The sequence below is a fragment of the Bombina bombina genome, chromosome 8 (assembly GCF_027579735.1).
Source record: "Bombina bombina isolate aBomBom1 chromosome 8, aBomBom1.pri, whole genome shotgun sequence".
In the NCBI taxonomy this organism is placed as follows: Eukaryota; Metazoa; Chordata; class Amphibia; order Anura; family Bombinatoridae; genus Bombina; species Bombina bombina.
The window spans coordinates 28,298,120-28,322,177 of record NC_069506.1 but is presented as its reverse complement, the minus strand read 5'-3'; the positions used below and the strand labels follow the sequence as shown (position 1 = coordinate 28,322,177).

Sequence of the window (24,058 nt, the reverse complement as noted above, 5' to 3'; positions counted from 1 at the left end):
TAGCACCAAGCCCAAAACTGTTGCCCTAGTGATTGAACTTTCCAGGCCAAAGGTGCTTAGAGTTTAATGAGTTAGGGGCTACTTGTTTGTGATTTACAACCATCTCTCTCTGTTTGCCCGCTTACCTCAAACCCAGTCAAGTCTCTCACATCTACCCCTTCATGCCCTCTCCCGTCTCAAGCAATAAGACCATGACTCTCTCCACCCCTACCCTCATGTCCAATTTCTTCATCTCCTGCTCAAGCTGTCTCTCTCCAGTGTTTCCTCCAGGCCTGGTCTCTCTCACAACCTTACTCTAAAGCAGGCACTGTTTATCACAGGTTCTCCTTCAAATAAAAACCCTGTCTCTTTTTATCGCTTACATAAGGTCTCAGCCCTCTCCATCCTCTTCCTGCCCCCCATCCTCTCTCATCTCACTCCGTCCTCTCTCTCCCCTTCTCCGACCCAGTCTCTCTTTCTCTCCTCTCCGACACAGTCTCTCTTTCTCTCCTCTCCGACACAGTCTCTCTTTCTCTCCTCTCCGACACAGTCTCTCTTTCTCTCCTCTCCGACACAGTCTCTCTTCTCTCCTCTCCGACACAGTCTCTCTTTCTCTCCTCTCCGACACAGTCTCTCTTTCTCTCCTCTCCGACACAGTCTCTCTTTCTCTCCTCTCCGACACAGTCTCTCTTTCTCTCCTCTCCGACACAGTCTCTCTTTCTCTCCTCTCCGACACAGTCTCTCTTTCTCTCCTCTCCGACACAGTCTCTCTTTCTCTCCTCTCCGACACAGTCTCTCTTTCTCTCCTCTCCGACACAGTCTCTCTTTCTCTCCTCTCCGACACAGTCTCTCTTTCTCTCCTCTCCGACACAGTCTCTCTTTCTCTCCTCTCCGACACAGTCTCTCTTTCTCTCCTCTCCGACACAGTCTCTCTTTCTCTCCTCTCCGACACAGTCTCTCTTTCTCTCCTCTCCGACACAGTCTCTCTTTCTCTCCTCTCCGACACAGTCTCTCTTTCTCTCCTCTCCGACACAGTCTCTCTTTCTCTCCTCTCCGACACAGTCTCTCTTTCTCTCCTCTCCGACACAGTCTCTCTTTCTCTCCTCACCGACACAGTCTCTCTTTCTCTCCTCTCCGACACAGTCTCTCTTTCTCTCCTCTCCGACACAGTCTCTCTTTCTCTCCTCTCCGACACAGTCTCTCTTTCTCTCCTCTCAGACCCAGTCTCTCTTTCTCTCCTCTCAGACCCAGTCTCTCTTTCTCTCCTCTCAGACCCAGTCTCTCTTTCTCTCCTCTCAGACCCAGTCTCTCTTTCTCTCCTCTCAGACCCAGTCTCTCTTTCTCTCCTCTCAGACCCAGTCTCTCTTTCTCTCCTCTCCGACCCAGTCTCTCTTTCTCTCCTCTCCGACCCAGTCTCTCTTTCTCTCCTCTCCGACCCAGTCTCTCTTTCGCCCCCCCCCCCATCAGACCCTGTCTCTCTCAATCTGCCCCCCTTTTCAGGCCCTGTCTCTCTCATTCTGCCCCCCTTTTCAGGCCCTGTCTCTCTCATTCTGCGCCCCCCTTTTCAGGCCCTGTCTCTCTCATTCTGCGCCCCCCTTTTCAGGCCCTGTCTCTCTCATTCTTCCCCCCTTCAGGCCCTGTCTCTTTCATTCTGCCCCCCCCCTTCAGACCCTGTCTCTTTCATTCTGCCCCCCCTTCAGACCCTGTCTCTCTCATTCTGCCCCCCCTTCAGACCCTGTCTCTCTCATTCTGCCCCCCCTTCAGACCCTGTCTCTCTCATTCTGCCCCCCCTTCAGACCCTGTCTCTCTCATTCTGCCCCTACCCACTTCAGTCCCTGTCTCTCTCAGTCTGAACCTCTTCAGGTACTGTATCTATCCTTTAGAGCCTGTGATTGGCCTCACCTCACTCTGTGCCGCGGGGATGCCGCTCTCCAGTTCACACAGCGCCCTGAAGTTCTCAAGCTCAAAATCACTGTCCACTTCTAGTGAGAATGTGACCTCGGTAAGGTCCTGGCGCACACAGTACACGGTGAGCAGCATGGCGACCCCGGCTCTCCTCTTGTTGTTGTTCTTCTGTACCGGCAGTGTAGCACAGACACCGGAAGCTGTAGGCAGCCGGAGGGGCGATGGATATTGCGCATGCGCGATGGGGTGGAACCCCGTTGGCAGCCTGACAGCATGCCACTCAACGTAATTCGCCCCGCCCCGTCAACTTCCTGTGACTGTAGGCACAACTTGTCACTCAGTGTGATTAGCATGATTAGCCACGCCTCATTACCTGGCGTTCTGGTATTAGCCCCGCCCGTAAAATGCTGGAATTTAGCACAGGGCACGTGACCAAGCCAAGCTCAGCCGCAGAAGCTCCACATGTACAGACAGTGTATAAGGAAGGAGCTGCCACATAATTATGGTTTTATTTTATGTCCTCACCTTGTCATACACTAATTTATATCCCAGCCCAGAGCTTCTACCCAAATATAGACACACGTGTCCAGTTTCTATAAATCTTCCTATGTATTGATAAGATATGTCAGAAAGGGTTTAAATCACTGTTTTGTGTAAGTTACTGTAATTAGTTTACCCTGTATGAGTTTCTGGATATCAAAACACTGCATTGCAGCTTATTGCAAGCCAAGGGGTTAAAAGTACTGTTACTGAAAACCACCTGACATGACATCATTGCTTTGTGTGCATTACTTGCATTAAATGCAATTTGCAATTTTTAACAACTTTCTAATTTATTCCTATAATCAAATTTTCGTTGTTTTCTCTTGCTATCATTATTTTAAAAGCAGGATTGTAAAGCTGGGTTACGCTTGCTTATTGGTTGGCTGAATGTAGTAACCAATAAGCAAGCACTTGCAAAATTCTGAATTCTAATTAGACATTGTAAAAAAATATATAAAAAATATTTTGAGTGTGTGTTTCCTACAAGTACATGCACAAAACATGTAAGGATCTTTGCTGCCTCCATGTACCTTGTTTTTAACTTTTGTTCTTAAAAGTTACTTTTTAACTTTATCTGCAGTCTGCAGCCGTTTTCTCTTTCAATCTATGTGTATAATTTAGCTATTACTGGCTCTAGCTTATGGGTTTATCACACATATAGCTGTTAAACACATAGGTAATGACCTTCGGAGATGTAAATATTTTAGCTCCTGAGCAAGACACAGCTACTGATTGGTGCCTAAGTTGAATACCACTCTTTATTGGCTCACTGGTCAGGGCCTCTAGCTGCAACATTTGCGCCTCCCTAACTGGAATTGACCTAACCTCTGCAAAGTTTCCATTGATGTTTTAAACTGGTGGTAGGCAGTACCTCCATTAAATGAAAGTCAAAGAAACTAATTCCTGACGGAGGTGCGCCCAGGGTAGTGATAATGGAGGTCTGTCCAAATTATCCAATAGAAGGCCGCTCTTCTGTTACGTGTGTCCACGGTGGAAGAATCTGTAGTAGGGAAAAGGAAGGCACCAATAGGGTAATAACGCTAATACCCAGATAAAAATATAGAAATGGATGGGACCAATACTCGCAAACAGAACGGCACTATGGCGTGCCTAAAAAAGCAGACCGGGACCTCAACGTCGCCCGGAAGACAGACAAAGGCAGCAGCTAATCCTTAAGCCGGACCGGGTTCCGTATGGCCAATCAGGATTTCAGAATGGTAACACACCTTCCTCCTTGTGTGCCGGGGATCTGTACACTTTGCGGAGGAAAAGGCGAGTGGCGGTAGACAGTGTTTAAAGCTCCGGTTTGCTAACACTTGCACAGTCCACACATGGAAAGAGGGGAGAACAAACTCCAGCAGGGTAAAGTTAAACAATTTTATTAAAATGTTTTAAAATCAAAGCAACGCGTTTCTCGGCTACACAGAGCCGTTTCATCAGGCTGTTATACATGTTCTCAAAAGCCTGCTGCTTAAAAACCTCCTCTAACCAATCATATCGCTTAAAAATTTACACACCCCTAACAAGGCAGCTTGCGTCTCAAATCACAGCTGACTGTGTGTGGTCTGTGCAAGTGTTAGCAAACCGGAGCTTTAAACACCGTCTACCGCCACTTGCCTTTTCCTCCACAAAGTGTACAGATCCCCGGCACACAAGGAGGAAGGTGTGTTACCATTCGGAGATCCTGATTGGCCATACGGAACCCGGTCCGGCTCGAGGATTAGCTGCTGCCTTTGTCTTCCGGGCGACGTTGAGGTCCTGGTCTGCTTTTTTAGGCACGCCATAGTGCCGTTCTGTTTGTGAGCATTGGTCCCATCCATTTCTATATTTTTATCTGGGTATTATTGTTATTACCCTATTGGCGCCTTCCTTTTCCCTACTACAGTACCTCCATTAACCTTTTAATGCCGTTATATTCCGTCACAACTGCACTGGGCTTTAAAGCCGTTATGACGGAATACAACGTCATCGCAAACGGCTGTCCTGAAGCCTACTAGGCTTGCAGAATTTGATCGCGGTCTGAAGGGCGTTCCTAGCGTCTTAGGGACGCCTCCCAGACCCAATCCCATAATTGAAATCTCGCGATCTTTTGCACAATCGCGTGATTTCAATTTGTCTACTGTTCCGATGTAGACTTCTTAGCCCGGTCATAAAAGGGTTAAAGTCTATTGAGATGTTTTATTTTAGCAACAGTTTACAACAGCAATGGAAACTAAGCCATAGTTAGCTAGGATAATTTAAAGCATAGTTTCTTCAAGTACCCCCAACAGGCCAGATTTTCATTATAGCTGAACTAGCGCACAGGTGAAATTATCAGATGATGGTGAAAGCAGGTCAGTAACCATGGTTACTGATCAGCTGCTTATTTCACCTGTGCTCAAGTTCAGCTATAATGAAAACCTGGCCTGTTGGGGGTTCATGAGGACTGCAGTTGATAAACACCGATTTAACCCTTTCTTGCCAGGGCTAAAGTGTCTACATCGGAACAACTGTTCCGACGTAGACAAATTGAAACCACACCATCTCGAGATTTCAAATATTGGATCGTGTCTGGGGGGCATCCCTACAACCCTAGGAACGCCCTCCAGACCCTGATTAAATCCAGGAAGCACAGAAGGCTTCAGGACAGCCGTTGGGTATGACGTTCTATTCCGTCATAACGGCTCTAAAGCCCAGTGTAATTATGACGGAATTGAACGGCATTAAAAGGCTAAAGGACCACTAAATGCACTAAAACGTATTAACTGACAAATACACAATAAAAAAAGACAATGCAATAGCACTTGCTTTGAATTTGAAATGAGCAGAACATTCTCCAGCAAATTTCAAAATGAATCCAATTTTAACTTTAGTGGCACATTAAAGGTTCTTTTCTATAGCAGAAATGGTATACTCTACCTTTGTAAATTGAATAGTTTAGTCGAGTAGTATTGTTTTCTAGATTCCGGATTCTGGATTGAGATATCATATTCAGGGTGTTTGAGATATATAACAGTCAAAAATAGCCCCCATACTTTGCTCAAGTAGAGTAGAAAGATTGTAGCAGTATAATAAACATTAGTTTATATCCAGTATTAAACACAGGGAGAACGAAACTGTCAAAGATTCAGGATATAGCTGACCATACCTTTAAAGGGACACTGTACCAAAAAAAATTCTTTTGTGATTCAGATAGAGCATGCAATTTTAAGCAACTTTCTAATGTACTCCTATTATCAATTTTTCTTCATTCTCTTGGTATGTTTATTTGAAAAGCAAGAATTTAAGTTTAGATGCCGGCCCATTTTTGGTGAACAACCTGGGTTGTCCTTGCCGATTGGACAGCGCCAATAAACAAATGCTGTCCATGGTTCTGAACCACAAATTTGCTGGCTCCTTAGCTTAGATGCCTTCTTATTCAAATAAAGATATCAAGAGAACAAAGAAAAATTGATAACAGAAGTAAATTAGAAAGTTGCTTAAAATTGCATGCTCTATACGAATCATGAAAGAAAAAAATTTGGGTTCAGTATCCCTTTAAGTATTTAGCCTCCTGTATTCACTCCACAACGTGTTTCTCCCGGTCTTCTTACAGCTGACTCCGCTGTTCCTTTCCACTTCCCTTAGAACTGCCTCAGATAACCTGCAGCTATGCTACGGAAAAAGCCGGTCAGGCTCCACCTCCTCCTGTCAACCTCCAGTCATGGAGCCCTGCAAACCGCTCACAGACCTTCCTATGGTCTGTATAACAAGCAATACTTCACCACAAAAGAAGAATAAAGCGCGGCAGGGAGCAGAAGAAAATTTAAAACATAGCGTTTATTGAATTCGTAAAATCCTTTGTCGTCGGTAAGAACAATAAAAAAAAAGAAGTACCAGAGCAGCAGCGGTCTTACCGACGACGAAGGATTTTACGAATTCAATAAATGCTATGTTTTAAATTTTCTTCTGCTCCCTGCCGCGCTTTATTCTTTTATACTAGTTTGTATCGTATATTATTGTAAATCAGATGCAGTAACTGGGTGAAAGTGTCCATGTTAACAAATCTTTTATAAATAAATAAAAGTATTGTAAGATGGTTAACACCATGCCGTATTCTGCAGTCTGTGGTATTATTTTTTCCTGCATTGTACTTGAGAAGTGCACACACATTAAAGGGACACTGAACCCAACCTTTTTCTTTTATGATTCAGATAGAGCATGCAATTTTAAGCAACTTTCTAATTTACTCCTATTATCATTTTTTCTTAGTTCTCTTGCTATCTTTAATTTAAAAGCAGGAATGTAAATCTTAGCAGCCAGCCCATTTTAGGTTCAGCACCATGGATAGCGCTTGCTTATTGGAGGCTTACATTTACCCACCAATAAGCAAGCATAACCCAGGTTCTCAACCAAAAATGGTCTGGCTCCTATGCATCACATTCTTGCTTTTTTAAATAAAGATAGCAAGAGAACGCAGAAACATTGATAATAGGAGTAAATGAGAAAGTTGCTTAAAATTGCTGCTATATCTGAATCATGAAAGAAAAAAAAAATTGGGTTTAGTGTCCCTTTAAGCAATGTCTCTTACCAGACAAGAGGAAGAAGGCAGTTAGATTAGCAACATTTTACGTGCCATTTTCACCTGTATACTTAGGTGTCTAACGGTACAACACTTAAACCCCTTCACTACCAGGACTTTCAGAGAAGAACTTGCCCAAAATAACGTTGAATTTTAAGCATTTTTGCTATCACTCCATTTAAACAGAAATAGAGCCTTGTTTTTTTTTCTATTTACCTGTCAAAACTTTATATATTTTAAGTAAACAACCCAAGGTATTGATCTAGGCCCATTTTGGTATATTTAATTCCGCCATTTCACTGCCAGATGCGATCATATAAAAAAAAAAGTTAACCTTTTCACAAACTTTGGGTTTCTCACTGAAATGATATACATACCGCTTGTGCAATCATGACACAAATGGTTGGAAAAGCTTCTCTGTGATCCCAATTGTTTAGAAATAGCAGACATACTTGGCTTTGCCATTGCCTTTTGGTAATTAGAAGGCTGCCAATTGTAGCTGCGCACAACACGCCTGAAATTCCTAGCAGTGAATGGGGTTTATCAGGTAGCTTGTAAGGTTAATTTTAGCTTTAGTGTAGTGATTACCATTGTACCTGACACTTCCCACCCCTGATCCCTCCTCAACCCCTACTGGTCACCACCATCTTAAATACTGGCAGTCAGTCTGCCAATATGAAGATTTTAAGGACCAGTAAATACATTAGATTTGCATAATCAACAAATGCATGAGAACAAGACAATACAATAGCACTTAGAGTGAACTTCAAATGAGTACTAAAATACATTTCTGACACATTTTAAAGTTATGTCTATTTCCACTCCTCCTGTATCATGTGACAACCATCAGCCAATCACAAATGCATATACATATATTCTGTGTATTTTTACACATGCCCAGTAGGAGCTGGTGACTCAAAAAGTGTAAATATAAAAATACTGTGTGCTTTTGACAGACTTGCATCTTAGCCAGTCAGTGCTTACTCCTAGGTAACTTCACGTGCATTAGCTCAATGTTATCTATATAAAACACATGAACTAGCCCCCTCTAGTGGTGAAAACTGTCAAAATGCATTCAGATTAGAGGCGGCCTTCAAGGTCTAAGAAATTAGCATATGAATCTCCTAGCTTTAGCTAGCAACGAAGAATACTAATAGAATAAAGCAAAAATTGGCGATACAAGTAAATTGGAAAGTTGTTTAAAAGGACATTGCCTATTTGAATCATGATAGTTTTTTTTTGGACTTAAATGTCCCATTAATTTTGACTTGTGTCCCTTTGAGGCATTTTTTCTATTTTCTGCATCCAACTTTTTTCTGTAGTGTATCGTACCATCCTTCCCTCCCACTCCTTACGCTGCTGGACCGCCCACCCGCCTCCCGGATTCCCTCCCACACCTCCTGCCAGCAACAGCAGAAGATTGTAACAAACTGACACACAGCGCATCACCCTCTGTAACAATCTGGCATCTACCTTCATATTCACCAATCGTGCTCCGGTTCCATATGCAGGCAGATGTCTGGAGCTCAGGAACTCCAGCTCTCGGCTGTACTGCTGGAGCTTCCTGCAGTTCTGATTATATATATATATATATATATATATATATATATATATATATATATATATATTATATATATATATATATATATATATATATATATATATATATATATACACGTTGTGCGGTACGATAAGCAAAGTACCGCACAACATATATATGTCATAATGGGTTAAAGGGACAAGACAGAACATTAAATTTTAAACAACTTTCCAATGTACTTCTATTATCTAATTTGCTTTATTCTCTTGGTATCCTTTGACGAAGGAGCAGTAATGCACTACTGGAAGCTATATAAAAGCCAATGAGAAATATGTGCAGCCACCAATCAACAGCTTCTGATCCTACCTAGGTATACTTAAAGGATACAAAGAACAAAAATTAAATAATATAAATAAATTGGAAAGTTATGTAAAAATTGCATGTTCTATCCTAATGAAAGAAAAACCAATTGGGTTTCTTGTCCCCTTTAAACAGGATACTGAAGATTTAAAAACAAAACAAGCCAGGGGAACACACACTTTTATTTTTTTCTTACAAACGGTCAAAAATATTCTTCAAGTGCCCATCACAGTTCAAAAACAAAATTACATCCATAGTTACACAAAAAAAAAAAAAATAAAGAACGATGTTAAAAGATGTTGGCGGAGAGGATGCGATTGCTACAGTTTTTTGGTTTGTTTTTCTCATATATGTGTCCCCCTTTTAGAAATGAGCCTCTCCTGTATTACAGCATAAAGCAACGCTTTACACCCTCCAGATTTATCACCAAAATGGAATTTTATTTTCACCAAACTATCCCAAATCAAAGTGACATCCTCCTTTTCAAGTAGTGAAAGATGAACCCAGTCCAGATGCAGCTCCCCACATGGAACGATCCAATCAGGCCATGATGTTAATGCTAAAGGAGATCCCAGCTCCTCAGTCAGACTTCTCCTTCTCCCGCATGTGCAGGAAAACGATGCTGAAGATAAAGAGTCCGGCCATCATAGAGAACGCGCTGGCATAGTATGGGAATGCAGAAGGAATGAAACGTTCGTACTGGGTGTGCTCGAGAGGACGTACTGACACCTGCAGGTAGGAATTTATAACAAAAATACAATTTAAACTGTATTTAAAAAATATTGTAAACATTGTTGTAAGATTAAAAACCATCATGCGTTGCCATTCATTTAGTGGAGCAAAGGAAACTACACATAGAATTTTAAAGGTGATAATTTATATGCATACATTGTAATACATTGTATATAAATATCAGACTCATACAGAAAATGAACATATGTATGTATGGTATGTTTAAGGAGTCAAAATGGGAAATAGAGCCATGGACTGATTAGTGTGTCAGGGTGGTCTTTTGCTTATTGCCCTCACCTGTGTGGCGGAATAAAGGTGCGTGTACCCCAATCTATTGTAATCCACCTTGAACTGGAACACACCGTACACGTCAGGAAGCTTAAATTGGACGCTGTACTTTCCTCCTACAAGGAAAAATGTACATTAGCTATAAGTATAATGTAATAATGGTAAAAACATAAGATAGAACCACAGAACACAGGAGGTGTGTACCAACAGAATCTGAACAAAATTATAAAGAACAAGAGTAAAAGTAACTATGAAAAAAAAGCATGACTGTCAAGTGTAAAATCCTGAAACGTCGCTATTTATGTGCATGAAACACCTTTGGTCCATTTTAAAGAAAGTGGTGCTGTTGCATTTGTACTTTATACAACGTTTTAGGGTGAGCAGGACCCAGAAACAACTTGCACACAACAAGAAATACTGAAAGCGGAGTGCTATGCTCACTATTGTGGTTTTGGATAATAAAGGAGGACTGATTAATATGGGTTAAAAGGAATATATATAAACTTAGCAAACAAACTTAAAGTGTATAAAATACATAAGAATTTATTACCTCTAATGAAGAACTTTTCTGTTAATCTGAGCTACTTAGAGTTTGTTTTCTAGCATAGAATAAATGCATTGGGGAGCGATATAATATATAAAGTATTTGCAACAACATAATGCTTATTTTAGGAATATTACATTATTGTAGTAAACTTATACCAACACAATGACAAGGCAGAAGTACACACAGAATAAATTACCATTTTTCTTCAGGAACGTCCGTACAAAGGGATCAATACGGACAAACTCCAGCTGGATGTCATCTCCATCAAAGGGAACCCACTTGCCCTCAGAAAGCTGTTCAATCACAATGCTGTACTCCTGAGAGGGAAAAACACAAAGAAACAAGTTCTACTGAGAACAAATTTGTCATCAAAATGAATTATCCACTTCAGACTTAGCACACTTGTGGCCACAACAGACTAACCACCATGAACCTGATGTCAGTGCATCCAATAGCAGGGGGCTCAGTTACAAAGCATAGGAATATTTAAAAGGAAAATAGAATGCTCTATAAAAATGGATTATGAAACCCATTTTTTTTTCGTTCCCGATTCAGATGGACAGTACAATTTTAAACAACTTTTCAATTTTTTTTTTATTTTTTTTTTATTTTTTTTTATCTAATTTTTTTAGTTCTCTATGTATACTTTGTTGAAAAACACACCAAGGTAGGCTCAGGAGCAGGGAGCTATCTGATGATTGGTGAATGCACATATATGCCACTTGTTATTAGCTTACCATTGTGTTCAGCTATTTCCCAGTAGTGCAGTGCTCTTTCTTCAATAAAGGATACCAAGAGTATGAAGCCAAATTGATAATAGAAGTAAATTGGAAAGATGTTTACAATTGTATGTTCTATCTGAATCATGGAAAGGGTTTGATATCCCTTTAAAAACACACAGACTCCTGAGCCTACCCAGGTATGCTTTTTCAACAAAGAATAGAAAGAAGAGAGAAAAACAATTGTTAATAAAAGCAACTTAATATTTAAAAAAAAACGTGCTCTGTCTAAACCATGAAAGTTCAGACTTTGGAAAGTGAAGATTTATGGAAAAATGAAGTAGCTCCAGGCTTGTGGTACCCTGTAAACGTATTACTTACCACTAGGTCAGTAATAGTGTAAGCACTTGGAGGGGACGTTTCTCCTACACGGTGGTGAGTGACTGCTCCAACTCTCAGAACTCCTTCCTCCTTAAACACCCAACGGGACAGGGCCTCCGCCAGCTCATAGTTGCCAGTCTTTGAGAACCTAAAATAAGTAAAAATGTCCCCCATTCTAATTAATGGTCCATCTCACACAGGGTCATAACACATCTGAACTATTCAAAAGAAGGAAGACGGTTTTGCTATCACCTGAATTCTCTGGGTACTTAAAGGGACAGTCTTGTCCAAAATTGTTATTGTTCCCCAGTTTTGCATAACCAACGCAGTAATATTAAATATACTTTTTACCTCTGTGATTACCTTGTATCCAAGCCTCTGCAGACTGCCCCCTTATTGCAGTGCTTTTGACAGACTTGCATTTTAGCCAATCAGTGCTGACTCCTAGGTAACTCCACGTGTGTAAGCACAATGTTATCTACATGGCCCACATGAACTAACACCCTCTAACTGTGAAAAACTGTCAAAATGCCCTGAGATAAGAGGCGGCCTTCAAGGGCTTAGAAATTAGTATATGAGCCTGCTTAGGTGTAGCCTTCAACAAAGAATATCAAGAGAACAAGAAAAAATGGTGATAAAAGTAAATTGGAAAGCTGTTTAAATATTACATGCCCTACCTGAATCAGTTTAATTTCCACTACATCGTCTTTTTAAAACAACCAAACACACACAGAGTGAAAATAACTTGTGCACACATAACAAAAGATGCTCATTACATGCCCCCTGGGAGGGTGACATACCTTGTAGAGCCTGGAGCTGCTTTCTGCACAGCCGAGTTAAAGAAAGCATCACTAAAGAAATCCAGAGAACCACTGAACACAACACGAGCATTGTTTCTGGCCTGCAAGCCTGCAATCAGCAGAGTGTTCTTCCCTACTGCATGTGGGTACTGGTGGGACACAAAAACACAAGATAATTGAGGTTAGTTATAGTAGAAGCCAAAAGCAGAGTAACTGAACTTCATAGCTGTGAACATATAAAATGCAATAACAGACAATTAATGGTAAGTCATGGACTTTACCTAGAAGCCTCGGTTAATGTCCTGTCTCAAAATGGATTGTATGCAGGAGAATAGGCCAATGCTAGCTTATAGATTTGGGGAGTGATCTAACCTACCAGATGTCCCTATATGTATTTGTTTCTATGGCAACGTACCTGTGTTACTGGTTTATCAGGGAAAAAGGAATAGGAGGTAGATGAACCAGTCAGAATGTCCAGAACGAGAGGGTTATCAGGATCAGCCACCATACTGAAATGACAAAAAGATTAGGAAATAAGAGGAACATAGGGACAAATATAAAGCACATACATATGTATGTTTTATTTATATAGGACAGAAAGCAAACAAGCAAATTAAAAGCAATACAACAGTCTTAGCTATAAAAGCAAAATGCACATACCCAACTCCCCTGAAGAGGATGGGGTTCAATTCTTTCTTTCCCACAATAGTTGGGGCTTTCAGAAGATTCTCTGGATCAGCTACTATAAGTGTATGCTGAGGGAACAGAATAAAATTAAAAAAAAAAAAAAAAAAAGTGTCATCAAATGTTGTAGTTAAAAGAACAGTGTACTGTAAAACTAGATTCCCTTTAATGCGTTTCCAATAACTTGTTATTTCAGCTGAAGAGTATAAAAATGTGTGAGAAATTGCTCTTTAAAAAGGGAAAGTCAACTACAAAAAAACACACACACACACCTTTCATGATTCAAATAGGGCATGTAATTTTAAACAACTGTACGATTTACTTTTATCACCAATTTTGCTTTGTTCTCTTAGTATTCTTAGTTGAAAGCTAAACCTAATTTCTTTGACCTTGAAGGCCGCCTCTACATTTGACAGTTTTTCACCACTAGAAGGCGTTGGTTCATGTGTTTCATATAGATAACATTGAGTTCATGCACGTAAATTTACAGAGGAGTGAGCACCGATTGGCTAAAATGCAAGTGTCAAAAGAACTGAAATAAGGGGGCAGTCTGCAGAGGTTTAGATACAAGGTTATCAGAGAGGTAAAAAAAAATGTATTATATCTGTGTTGGTTATATAAAACTGGAGAATTAGTAATTAAGGGATTATCTTTTAAAACAACAAGAATTCTGGTGTTGACTGTCCTTTTAAGTTCATTTTTAAATATGAATTAGCTAGTCTTGCTCTTTGAAACCACAACCCATTAAAATAAATTGAGCTTGCAGGGAGATCAATTATCCTTACATTATCACTCTTTATACACACACACACACAGACAAAGCCTCCTTATATCTGTTTACTTGGAGAGTATTTTTTTCCTCCTGGTTATGTTTACATAGCTTTTCTATAGTGAATTATTAAAGGGATAGTAAAGTCCAAATGAAACTTATGATTAAGATAGGACATGTCATTTTAAACAACTTTCTAATTTACTTTTATAATCACATCTGCTTTGTTCTCTTAGTAGTATTAGTTGAAAGCTAAAATCTAAGTAGGCTCATATGCTAATTTCTAAGCCCATAAAGGGACACTGAACCCAGATTTTTTTTTTTTCGTGATTCAGATAGAGCATGCAATTTTAGGCAACGTTCTAATTTACTCCTATTATCAAATGTTCTTCATTCTCTTGGTATGTTTATTTGAAAAGCAAGAATGTAAGTTTAGATGCTGGCCCATTTTTGGTGAACAAACTGGGTTGTCCTTGTTGATTGGACAACACCAATAAACAAGTGTTGTCCATGGTTTTGAACCAAAAATTTGCTGGCTCCTTAGCTTAGATTCCTTCTTTCAAATAAAGATAGCAAGAGAACGAAGAAAAATTAATAGGAGTAAATTAGAAGGTTGCTTAAAATTGCAGGTTCTATCTAAACCATTAAAGAAAAAATTTGGGTTCAATGTCCCTTTAAAGGCCGACTTCTAATCTGAATGCATTTGACAGTTTTTCACAGCTAGAGGGTGTTAGTTCATGTGTTTCATTTAGATAACATTGTGCTCATGCACAAGGAGTTATTTAAGAGTCAGCACTAATAGCCTGTCAAAATCACCAAGATAAGGAGGCAATCTGCAGAGGTTTAGATACAAGGTAATAAGAGGTAAAAAGTATATTTCCATAACAGTGTTGGTTATGCAAAACTGGGGAATGGATAATAAAAGGGATTATCTATCTTTTTAAACAATACATTTTTTGGTGTTTACTATCCCTTTAAGTATTAACATTTTCAGTATAGGAAGTAGATACAAGCACATTTTTGAATGACAAAATAAAGGTAAAGGAGCGATTTGTAATCAACTTAAAGGGACACTCAAGTCAAAATTAAACTTTCATTATTCAGATAGAGCATACCATTTTAACCCCTTAGTGACCAGAGCACTTTTCCATTTTCTGTCCGTTTGGGACCAAGGCTATTTTTACATTTCTGCGGTGTTTGTGTTTAGCTGAAATTTTCCTCTTACTCATTTACTGTACCCACACATATTATATACCGTTTTTCTCGCCATTAAATGGACTTTCTAAAAATACCATTATTTTCATCATATCTTATCATTTACTATAAAAAAAATTATAAAATATGAGGAAAAATGGAAAAAAACACACTTTTTCTAACTTTGAACCCCAAAATCTGTTACATATCTACAACCACCAAAAAACACCCATGCTAAATTGTTTCTAAATTTTGTCCTGAGTTTAGAAATACCCAATGTTTACATGTTCTTTGCTTTTTTTGTAACTTATAGGGCAATAAGTACAAGTAGCACTTTGCTATTTTCAAACCATTTTTTTTCAAAATTAACGCTAGTTACATTAGAACACTAATATCTTTCAGGAATGTCTGAATATCCATTGACATGTATATATTTTTTTTAGAAGACATCCCAAATTATTGATCTAGGCCCATTTTGGTATATTTCATGCCACCATTTCACCGCCAAATGCGATCAAATACAAAAAATTGTTCACTTTTTCACAAATTTTTTCACAAACTTTCAGTTTCTCACTGAAATTATTTACATACTGCTTGTGCAATTATGGCATAAATGGTTGTAAATTCTTCTCTGGGATCCCCTTTGTTCAGAAATAGCAGACATATATGGCTTTGGCATTGCTTTTTGGTAATTAGAAGGCCGCTAAATGCCACTGCGCACCACACGTGTATTATGCCCAGCAGTGAAGGGGTTAATTAGGGAGCATGTAAGGAGCTTTTTGGGGTAATTTTAGCTTTAGTGTAGTGTAGTAGACAACCCCAAGTATTGATCTAGGCCCATTTTGGTATATTTCATGCCACCATTTCACCGCCAAATGCGATCAAATTAAAAAAAAAACGTAAAATTTTTCACAATTTTAGGTTTCTCACTGAAATAATTTACAAACAGCTTGTGCAATTATGGCACAAATGGTTGTAAATGCTTCTCTGGGATCCCCTTTGTTCAGAAATAGCAGACATATATGACTTTGGAGTTGCTTTTTGGTAATTAGAATGCTGCTAAATGGCGCTGCGCATCACACGTGTATTATGGCTAGCAGTGAAGGGGTTAATTAGGTAGCTTGTAGGGAGCTTGCAGGGTTAATTTTAGCTTTAGTGTAAAGATCAGCCTCCCACCTGAAACATCAGACCCCCTGATCCCTCCCAAACATCTCTCTTCCCTCCCCTACCCCACAAATGTCCCCGCCATCTTAAGTACTGGCAGAAACTCTGCCAGTACTAAAATAAAAGGTATATTTGGGCTTTTTTGTGCATTTTTTGTTAGCATATTTACATATGCTTCTGTGTAGGGATCCCCCTTAGCCCCCAACCTCACTGATCCCCCACTAAACAGCTCTCTAACCCTCCCCCTCTGACTTAATGTGCGCCATCTTGGGTACTGGCAGCTGTCTGCCAGTACCCAGTTTAGTGAAAAAAAAATGCTTTTTTTTTTAATAAAATATGTCCCTTTTCTGTAGTGTAGCTTTCCCCCCCCCCCCCCAAGACCAACCCCCCACCCCTTCCAGATCCCTTAGATGGTTTTAAAAAAAAGTTTTTTTGTTTTTTTTTTTACTTTTCCTTTTCTACTTTTCTGTAGTGTAGCGGTTCCCACCCGCTCCCGCCCCGTGCACGCGCCCGCGCCCGTGCGCGCCCCCGACGATCCCGATCCCGCCCCCCGTGACGTCACGCGCAACACCGATGGCCGCCCACCCGCCTCCCAATTCGTCTCCCACCCACCGATACCGGCCATCGATGTCCGGTGCAGAGAGGGCCACAGAGTGGCTCTCTCTGCATCGGATGGCCATGTATGGTTATTGCAGGATGCCTCCATATCGAGGCATCACTGCAATAACCGGAAAGCAGCTGGAAGCGAGCAGGATCGCTTCCAGCTGCTTTCCACACCGAGGACGTGCAGGGTACGTCCTCAGGCGTTAACTGCCTTTTTTTTGAGGACGTACCCTGCACGTCCTCGGTCATTAAGGGGTTAAACAACTTTCCAATTTACTTCCATAAACAAAATGTGCAGTCTTTTTATATTTAAACTTTTTGAGTCACCAGCTACTGAGCATGTGCAAGAATTCACAGCATAAACGTATTTGTGATTGGCTGATGGCTGTCACATGGTACGTGTATGCATTTGTGATTGGCTGATGGCTGTCACATGGTACGTGTATGCATTTGTGATTGGCTGATGGCTGTCACATGGTAGAGGGGGAGTGGAAATAGACATAACTTAAAATTGTCAGAAAAAAAAAAAAATCTACACATTTGAAGTTCAGACAAAGTGCTATTGCATTGTCTTGTAACTTATGCAAATCTACTGTGTTGACTGGTCCTTTAATACACTCCCATCAGGTATAATATATATTTGGGAACACATTAAAGGGGAGAACAGTTTACAGTATACTGTCCCTTTAATGACTCCAAGGATGACCTGGGAGTCCATGAGTAGATAAAGTCATAGATGTGTAAATATACTGTGCAAATGATCTAAAGTTTATGTTTTACAGAATCTCTGAATATTCCATATATAGAGCTCTATAATTGCTAAATATTTATGAAACATGTTATCTACTGTTTATGGCTTACATTGTAAGGACTTGCAGGTAAAAGGATCAATCCACTGATCACTTTTACGTCAATGATAATTGTATGGCCTTTTTTGACCTTTAAGATTAAGGGGTCAATTTATCAAAGGCTTCGCAAAGCCTTTCAAAATACTACGGCTGCAGGTTCTCACAAGAGAACCTGCACACCGTATTTAGTAAGCAGCGGTCATCAGACCTCTAAGGTGGCGAAATTCAATTTTCTCGATCTTGTCCGACTTATTCTTCTTTCAGATAATACTGTAGTTCCTACACTCAGCTTCTTGTAACTTAAATGTTATGTTTCTAGTTTATTTTGACCAGTTTGCAAAATCTGATGTTGAAACCATTTCATATTGTAAAACCCGTTTATTAAAAACAAAAAAAGACAATGATCGCAACTAGCTAACCTCAGATAATACTGAACTTGTCATAATAGGAAAACAATCTTAGATTTTCCCTTGTGAATCATACCTGGCCGGGGTCAGAGATGTCGTAGTTGTGATGATCCATAACGGCAGTTTTCTCTTCATCAAACTCGATACCACACTCACTGCCCAATTCCCGCAGTGGGTCCCCTAAAAGGACACAAAACAGGGATGACGTGCTAATAGATTTAAAGTCTGAGTACACAAAGCTACTGCTGCAGACTATAATTAACCCCTTCCTGACGGTACTTATTTGTAAATAAGTAAAACATTGAAATCATGTGATTTCAATGATGGGATCGGGTCAGGGGGAGTGCCTACGAAGCTAGGCACGCTCTACAGCCCGCAATCCCAGATAGGAAGTTGTTATGGCTTCAGGACAGCAGAATGGCTAGGACGTTCCATGCCGTCCTAATGGCACTGAAGCCCAGCGTGGTTAGGACGGCATGGAATGTCCTAACGGCGGGAAGGGGTTAAGGGAGACTTCATAACAGAATTTTGTTTTGAGACAGACATGGCATATAATTGGACTCTGCATATCATTTCTGATGTTGAGTTCTGTTTTGGAGTTAATAACCCAAAGACTATAAATTATAAAGTGGTCTACATAAAGCTGCTAGAAAACTTCAGCTTGGGGTGGGAGGGATCATTTAAGACATTCTGCCAAATGAATTGTTAATAGATTTGATAGAAGAAAAAAAAAAAAAATAAGGACAAACTACGGTCTCCTAGATTGTTATAGTCCTATTGATTTCTGTATGTTTGCAAACCTCAATAAAAAACTTTTAACCACCACAAAGGGTTTAAACACATAGTTAGACTTATGCTCATGAGAGACAATGTTTTGGTGCTCCTGAGCGATAAATGCATGTAGGAGTAAAACTCTGTTGCCAGCAAACATTCATGCAATTTATATGGAATCAGATTTACCAATATCAGAGCCTGCAGCCACGAGTACACTGCCACCGCCATCAATGAAAGAAGTGATTGTGTCAATATTGATATTTCCACCAAAATCTGAAAAATAAAGAAACACTTAAAGCATTTACTTATTATAATCCAGACCTGTAAAGGAAACAACGATTACAAATTGCAATTGATCAAAAATGCATACAAAATAGTTTAATAAGCCTGATTCAGTGCTTGTGGACAAAATGTGTTATAAAAACAACAAACATCTCTATGTAAGCATTGAACATAGTTTGTTTTCTCATGATACTGTGTACAATATCCTATGTTGGATTACTAAATACAGCCCACAAATGTGACATAAATCTACTTGTTTTTTTGCTTTTTGTTTTATAGAAAGTAATAAAATGCTAAACAGCCCTTATGTGCCAAATAATTAAATATATTTATAAAAGCACAAACTCTAATGCCACAGAAAAAAAGGTTTTATACTTCAGTGTATGATGTTACATCATCACCTTATAAAGTGCTTGTTAAAAGTAACATAAGTAAAGTACTGCAACCCAAATACCATGTTAAATGAACATACCTTCAACTGAGGGGGAAAAGATAATCAAATTGTCATACAAAAACTCTCCATACTTAATGAGAGACAAGCTTGGATCATCAGCTGTTTTGAAAGAAAGTTCAAACCCTCTATCTGAAAGACAAACAACCAGTAAGAATATTAAAAAAATATAAGTTAATGCACTAACATACATTTATATAGGCTGCAAAAGTTTTGAATGTTAAAATGAAGGTAAATTTTCAATACCATCAAGACATGAAAACATTTTTTACTATTACCCCAACTTAATCGCTAACTTTCTGGCTGATTTTTTAATTTTATTTCTGCATTATCTATATTTCGAACTCCCTACCGTTGCGCTGCGTGACTCCTCCCACATACCTTTTTCTCCTTTCCTTGTCTTTGACGTATAGAGCGGTCCCACCCGCTTTCTAAGTATGCCTAAAGCGCGTTCACTAGGCTACGTGAAACAGCGCATGCAACATTCAGTGATCTCACTGTCTTCTGCGCACGCGCATATTACAAACCCTATCCCAACCGCGCATGCGTTAAATTAAATTCTAAACGTCTAATGGGTATTCAGAAATATTGAGAATACGCATGCGCAAAACGTGAGCGGGCGTAGATGCCGAGAAGAAGCTTAAAACAATGGCGCTTGCGCACAGGATAGAGTGAGCTGATGACGTGCACTGACGGCCGCCTAACGGCCAGAATTTCAGTTGGCTGATCCAGCCAAAAAAAAAAAAAACGGGTTGCATTTGTGAACATTCACAAATGAATTAATAACGGCGATAACTTGATTTATAATGTTATTTATAAAGAATGATGAATGAAACTCATATTTATTTTTTTAAAAGGAATGATATCCTGGATTGACATTAGGGTAAGTTTACTTTCACTTTAATGTTGCATATTGCAAATTAACATTGCTACTGTTTAAAGCATTGTCCTTTTACAATACACTGCCTTAACTTTTAAAACAACTGCAATCTTTGGTTGTACCATTGCTAAAGGTTACGCCCACTACTGCCAATACAATGGTAGGCATCATATAAGCACAACATCCAGCTGTGCATGCATGCAGTCTATCACTGTATCAGAAACAGGTTGCATGCACTTTAAAATGCACATATACCACTGATAAAGTGCAAAAGCAAGTCTACTACACATGCTTCTTATTGGTTATGAAAGGCAGTACCTTTCAAATTCAAGCTTTATGCCCCTTTAAAAAGAGACTTAGTCAAAATAGTATTTTCGAAATACAGTTGTATTAGCAAAACTGCAATATCACCGTTTTATTAATAGCTTATACTCTGATGGTGCACATTGAGCATAAGTTTATTGTACCCACATTAGTGTTCTCCGCAGGACCTTTTTAATGGTGATCCCACCTGGCTGATTTTAATGACCACCAGGCTAAAATTTAAGCTAGTATTACGCTACAAATTATAAATCAATTTGTGTTAAATTATGCAATTAATTTGTGCTTTGGATAGCTTAAGTCACCTTTATAAATAACAGAAAACGTCACAACATTGCAAAGTGTAAGACTGCCTCCACCCATTTCATAATGCCACGTGTGGCACAAAAATTTGTGGGGAAAAATGCCACATTGCTGTGCCTGTTCAGAGAGCTGGCAGTGCCATGTATTGCATTAATTAACACAATATGCATCATTGCTGACACATTACAAGCCGCCCCTAGATCTCAATGCAGACCCAGCATTTCTGTGCTGTTTCAGTGATATATTTTACTACAAGCATGAAAAGTATTGCAAATAAAAAAAATAAAAAATCTATTTAAAACTACAATGCAGTTGTGTACATTTCAGTTTCGACTGTTCTGTGGTTCTGTAGAACTATTATACAGTAGCACAGTCTATACAAGCATGCAGGTTGCCTCCTATATGCTCTAGCAAAACTAGAGACTGTTTAAATAAAAGGATACTCCCTTTTTCAACTAGATTTTCCTTTTATTCTAGAAATGACACAACAGTCAAACACATATTTCTTTTTCTTATAACCAAATCCAATATGAAATGTCATATGTCCTGATGTAGTAAATAAGATGAGCTTCAGTCCTATCTTGTCCAGAACCTCCATATTTTCACTTGCCCTACTTATTCCTGGAGTCATGCTCACCTCTCCCCTGTCGCTCATACTCCAGGATCCTCAGAACAGATTTTCTTTGCACATCTCACAACCAGCCAAGATCTCTCTCCCTGTAACACTCGTGGTCACCTGTCACCCTCTGACCCCTATCCTAGAACCCCTTAAACCCCAGCTAGAACCCTTCACCCTGTCTCCCTACTCCTCAAACACAGACCTAACGAACTAACCACAATCCCACCCAATTCCCAGAACCCTATAATACACAAGCCTAGGCCACCACACTGTCATTGAAACACAACAGCCCCCATGACAAGTTAACCTCAACATCACTATCCTGACCCCGTCACCCCCAGACATGCGCCTCCTCCCCCATTCAACCGAGCAGGCTCCCCTCTCCGTCTCACGCCCTGCTAAGTACCCCCCAGACTGTCACTCCCAGGCCTCCCATCACTCTTCTCTCCTTACCAGCCAGGCTACGGAAGAAAAGCGAATGCGTCTCCCGCAGGTTGATATTTTCCAGCAAAACCAGGGTACGGGGAGCCGCGCGAGCACCGGTGCAGCACAGCAGACACAAGGCGAGGAGGACCAGCGCACAACGGTGGAGAGCAGCCATCTTTCCTTACTCACCGGGGCAGCCAGACCACGTCACCGGAAGTTTTCAGCCAACCAATAACACAATTCCACCTCCTGTCACTGGCCAGCCAATGGCCGCAGACTATAGACACCGGGCGTCAGCCATGTTTTTTTTTTTTTTTTGGGACAACGGTGTTCTTCCTTCCAATATTTTAGATTATATTTATAGTTTGCCAGATTTACGTAATACCCACAACAAGGCAAGTGGGATTATATGTCAGGTAAAGACACGCGAATTGTCTTTATTCTAAAATTTGAAGGAAGAAAAAAAAAATCAGCTTCCAGTTTCAAAGATGGCGAATAAAGACCCTGGAAAGATGGATGGACTCAAGACTAGCAGCCAATCAGAGAAGGACAACTACACCGTCACGTGACATCACGGGTGAGCGGGAAATTGAAGAGCTGGCTAGTTCGGTTTGTTGTTCACAATCATGACGACATTGACAAATCTGTCAGGTGTGTGTTGTGACTGTGTACAGGGACAGTCTAATGAGCTACTGTAATGAAACCCTGTAGATGTGCATGGAGACTATTAGCAAACACAATGTAGAGAGGACTGTACTAAAAAATAAATCCGTGATAGTTACATATGAAAGAGGCAGCATCTATTAGACTTGTAGAAGTATTTTTCATTTACAAATAAGTTACTTGAAAGCTGTTTTTAAATTGATACTAATACAGTGCATCCTTCTAATCGTCACTGGCTGGTAAAGGGTTACTGCCTCAGTTTTACATCTCTAGAAGTGTGACAAGAAATCAGTGATTTGTTTGTTCAGCATATGAGCATTTGTTTAAAAAAATACAGAATATTAGAGGAAACCAAGAAACTCAAAGTTGACTAAAATGTTCATTCAACCCCTTAAAGGAACATTAAACCCCAATTTTTTCTTTCATGATTTAGATAGAGCATACTATTTTAAACAACTTTCTAATTTACTTCTATTATCTAATTTGCTTCATTCTCTTGATATTATTTCCTGAAAAGCATATCTAGATAGGCTCAGTAGCTGCTGATTGGTGGCTGCACATAGATGCCCCATGTGATTGGCTCACCCGTGTGCATTGTTATTTCTTTAACTAAAGATATCTAAAGAATGAAGCAAATTAAATAATAGAAGTAAATTGGAATGTTGTTTAAAATTGTATTCTCTGTCTGAATTATTAAAGACATTTTTTGGGTTTAATGTCCCTTTAAGGACCAGAGCACTTTTCCATTTTCTAACAGTTTGGGACCAGGGTTATTTTTACTTTTCTGCAGTGTTTGTGTTTAGCTGTAATTCTCCTCTTACTCATTTACTGTACCCACACATATTATATACCGATTTTCTCGCCATCAAATGGACTTTCTAAAGATACCATTATTTTCATCATCTCATATAATTTACTATAAAATATGAGGAAAAAATGGCAAAAACACACACTTTTTCTAACTTTGACCCCCAAAATCTGTTACACATCTACAACCACCAAAAAACACCCATGCTAAATAGTTTCTAAATTTTGTCCTGAGTTTAGAAATACCCAATGTTTACATGTTCTTTTTTGCAAGTTATAGGGCAATAAGTACAAGTAGCACTTTGCTATTTCCAAACTATTTATTTTTTAAATTAGCCATAGTTACATTGTAACACTGATATCTGTAAGGAATCCCTGAATATCCCTTCACGTGTAGATAATTTTTTTAGTAGACAGCCCAAAGTATTGATCTAGGCCCATTTTGGTATATTTCATGCCACTATTTCACCGCCAAATGCGATCAAATAAAAAAATAGTTCATTTTTTCACAAACTTTAGGTTTCTCACT

At 39.6% G+C, this 24,058-nt stretch overlaps 2 protein-coding genes across 3 annotated transcripts in view; both read right to left on the bottom strand.

Moving 5' to 3' along the window:
• Positions 1 to 2,095, bottom strand: part of LOC128638334 (protein DDI1 homolog 2) — a 36,437-nt gene extending 34,342 nt beyond the window's left edge. For both annotated transcript variants that reach the window (XM_053690242.1, XM_053690243.1), the window contains exon 1: positions 1,882 to 2,095. In XM_053690242.1, coding sequence (XP_053546217.1) covers positions 1,882 to 2,019 — 138 coding nt within the window. In that variant the 5' untranslated portion in view covers positions 2,020 to 2,095. The remainder of the gene's footprint in view (positions 1 to 1,881) is intronic.
• A 6,935-nt stretch (positions 2,096 to 9,030) lies between these two features.
• On the bottom strand, positions 9,031 to 22,268 carry DDOST (dolichyl-diphosphooligosaccharide--protein glycosyltransferase non-catalytic subunit). The gene is made up of 11 exons (XM_053690241.1): positions 22,087 to 22,268; positions 19,532 to 19,642; positions 18,964 to 19,050; positions 18,080 to 18,183; positions 12,995 to 13,089; positions 12,750 to 12,843; positions 12,335 to 12,483; positions 11,535 to 11,682; positions 10,631 to 10,751; positions 9,897 to 10,003; positions 9,031 to 9,596 (listed from the first exon to the last, which is right to left on the bottom strand). The coding sequence occupies exons 1-11, from the start codon at positions 22,232 to 22,234 to the stop codon at positions 9,447 to 9,449; spliced, it is 1,314 nt and encodes a 437-aa protein (XP_053546216.1). The 5' UTR covers positions 22,235 to 22,268; the 3' UTR covers positions 9,031 to 9,446.
• Positions 22,269 to 24,058: the final 1,790 nt, after the last annotated feature.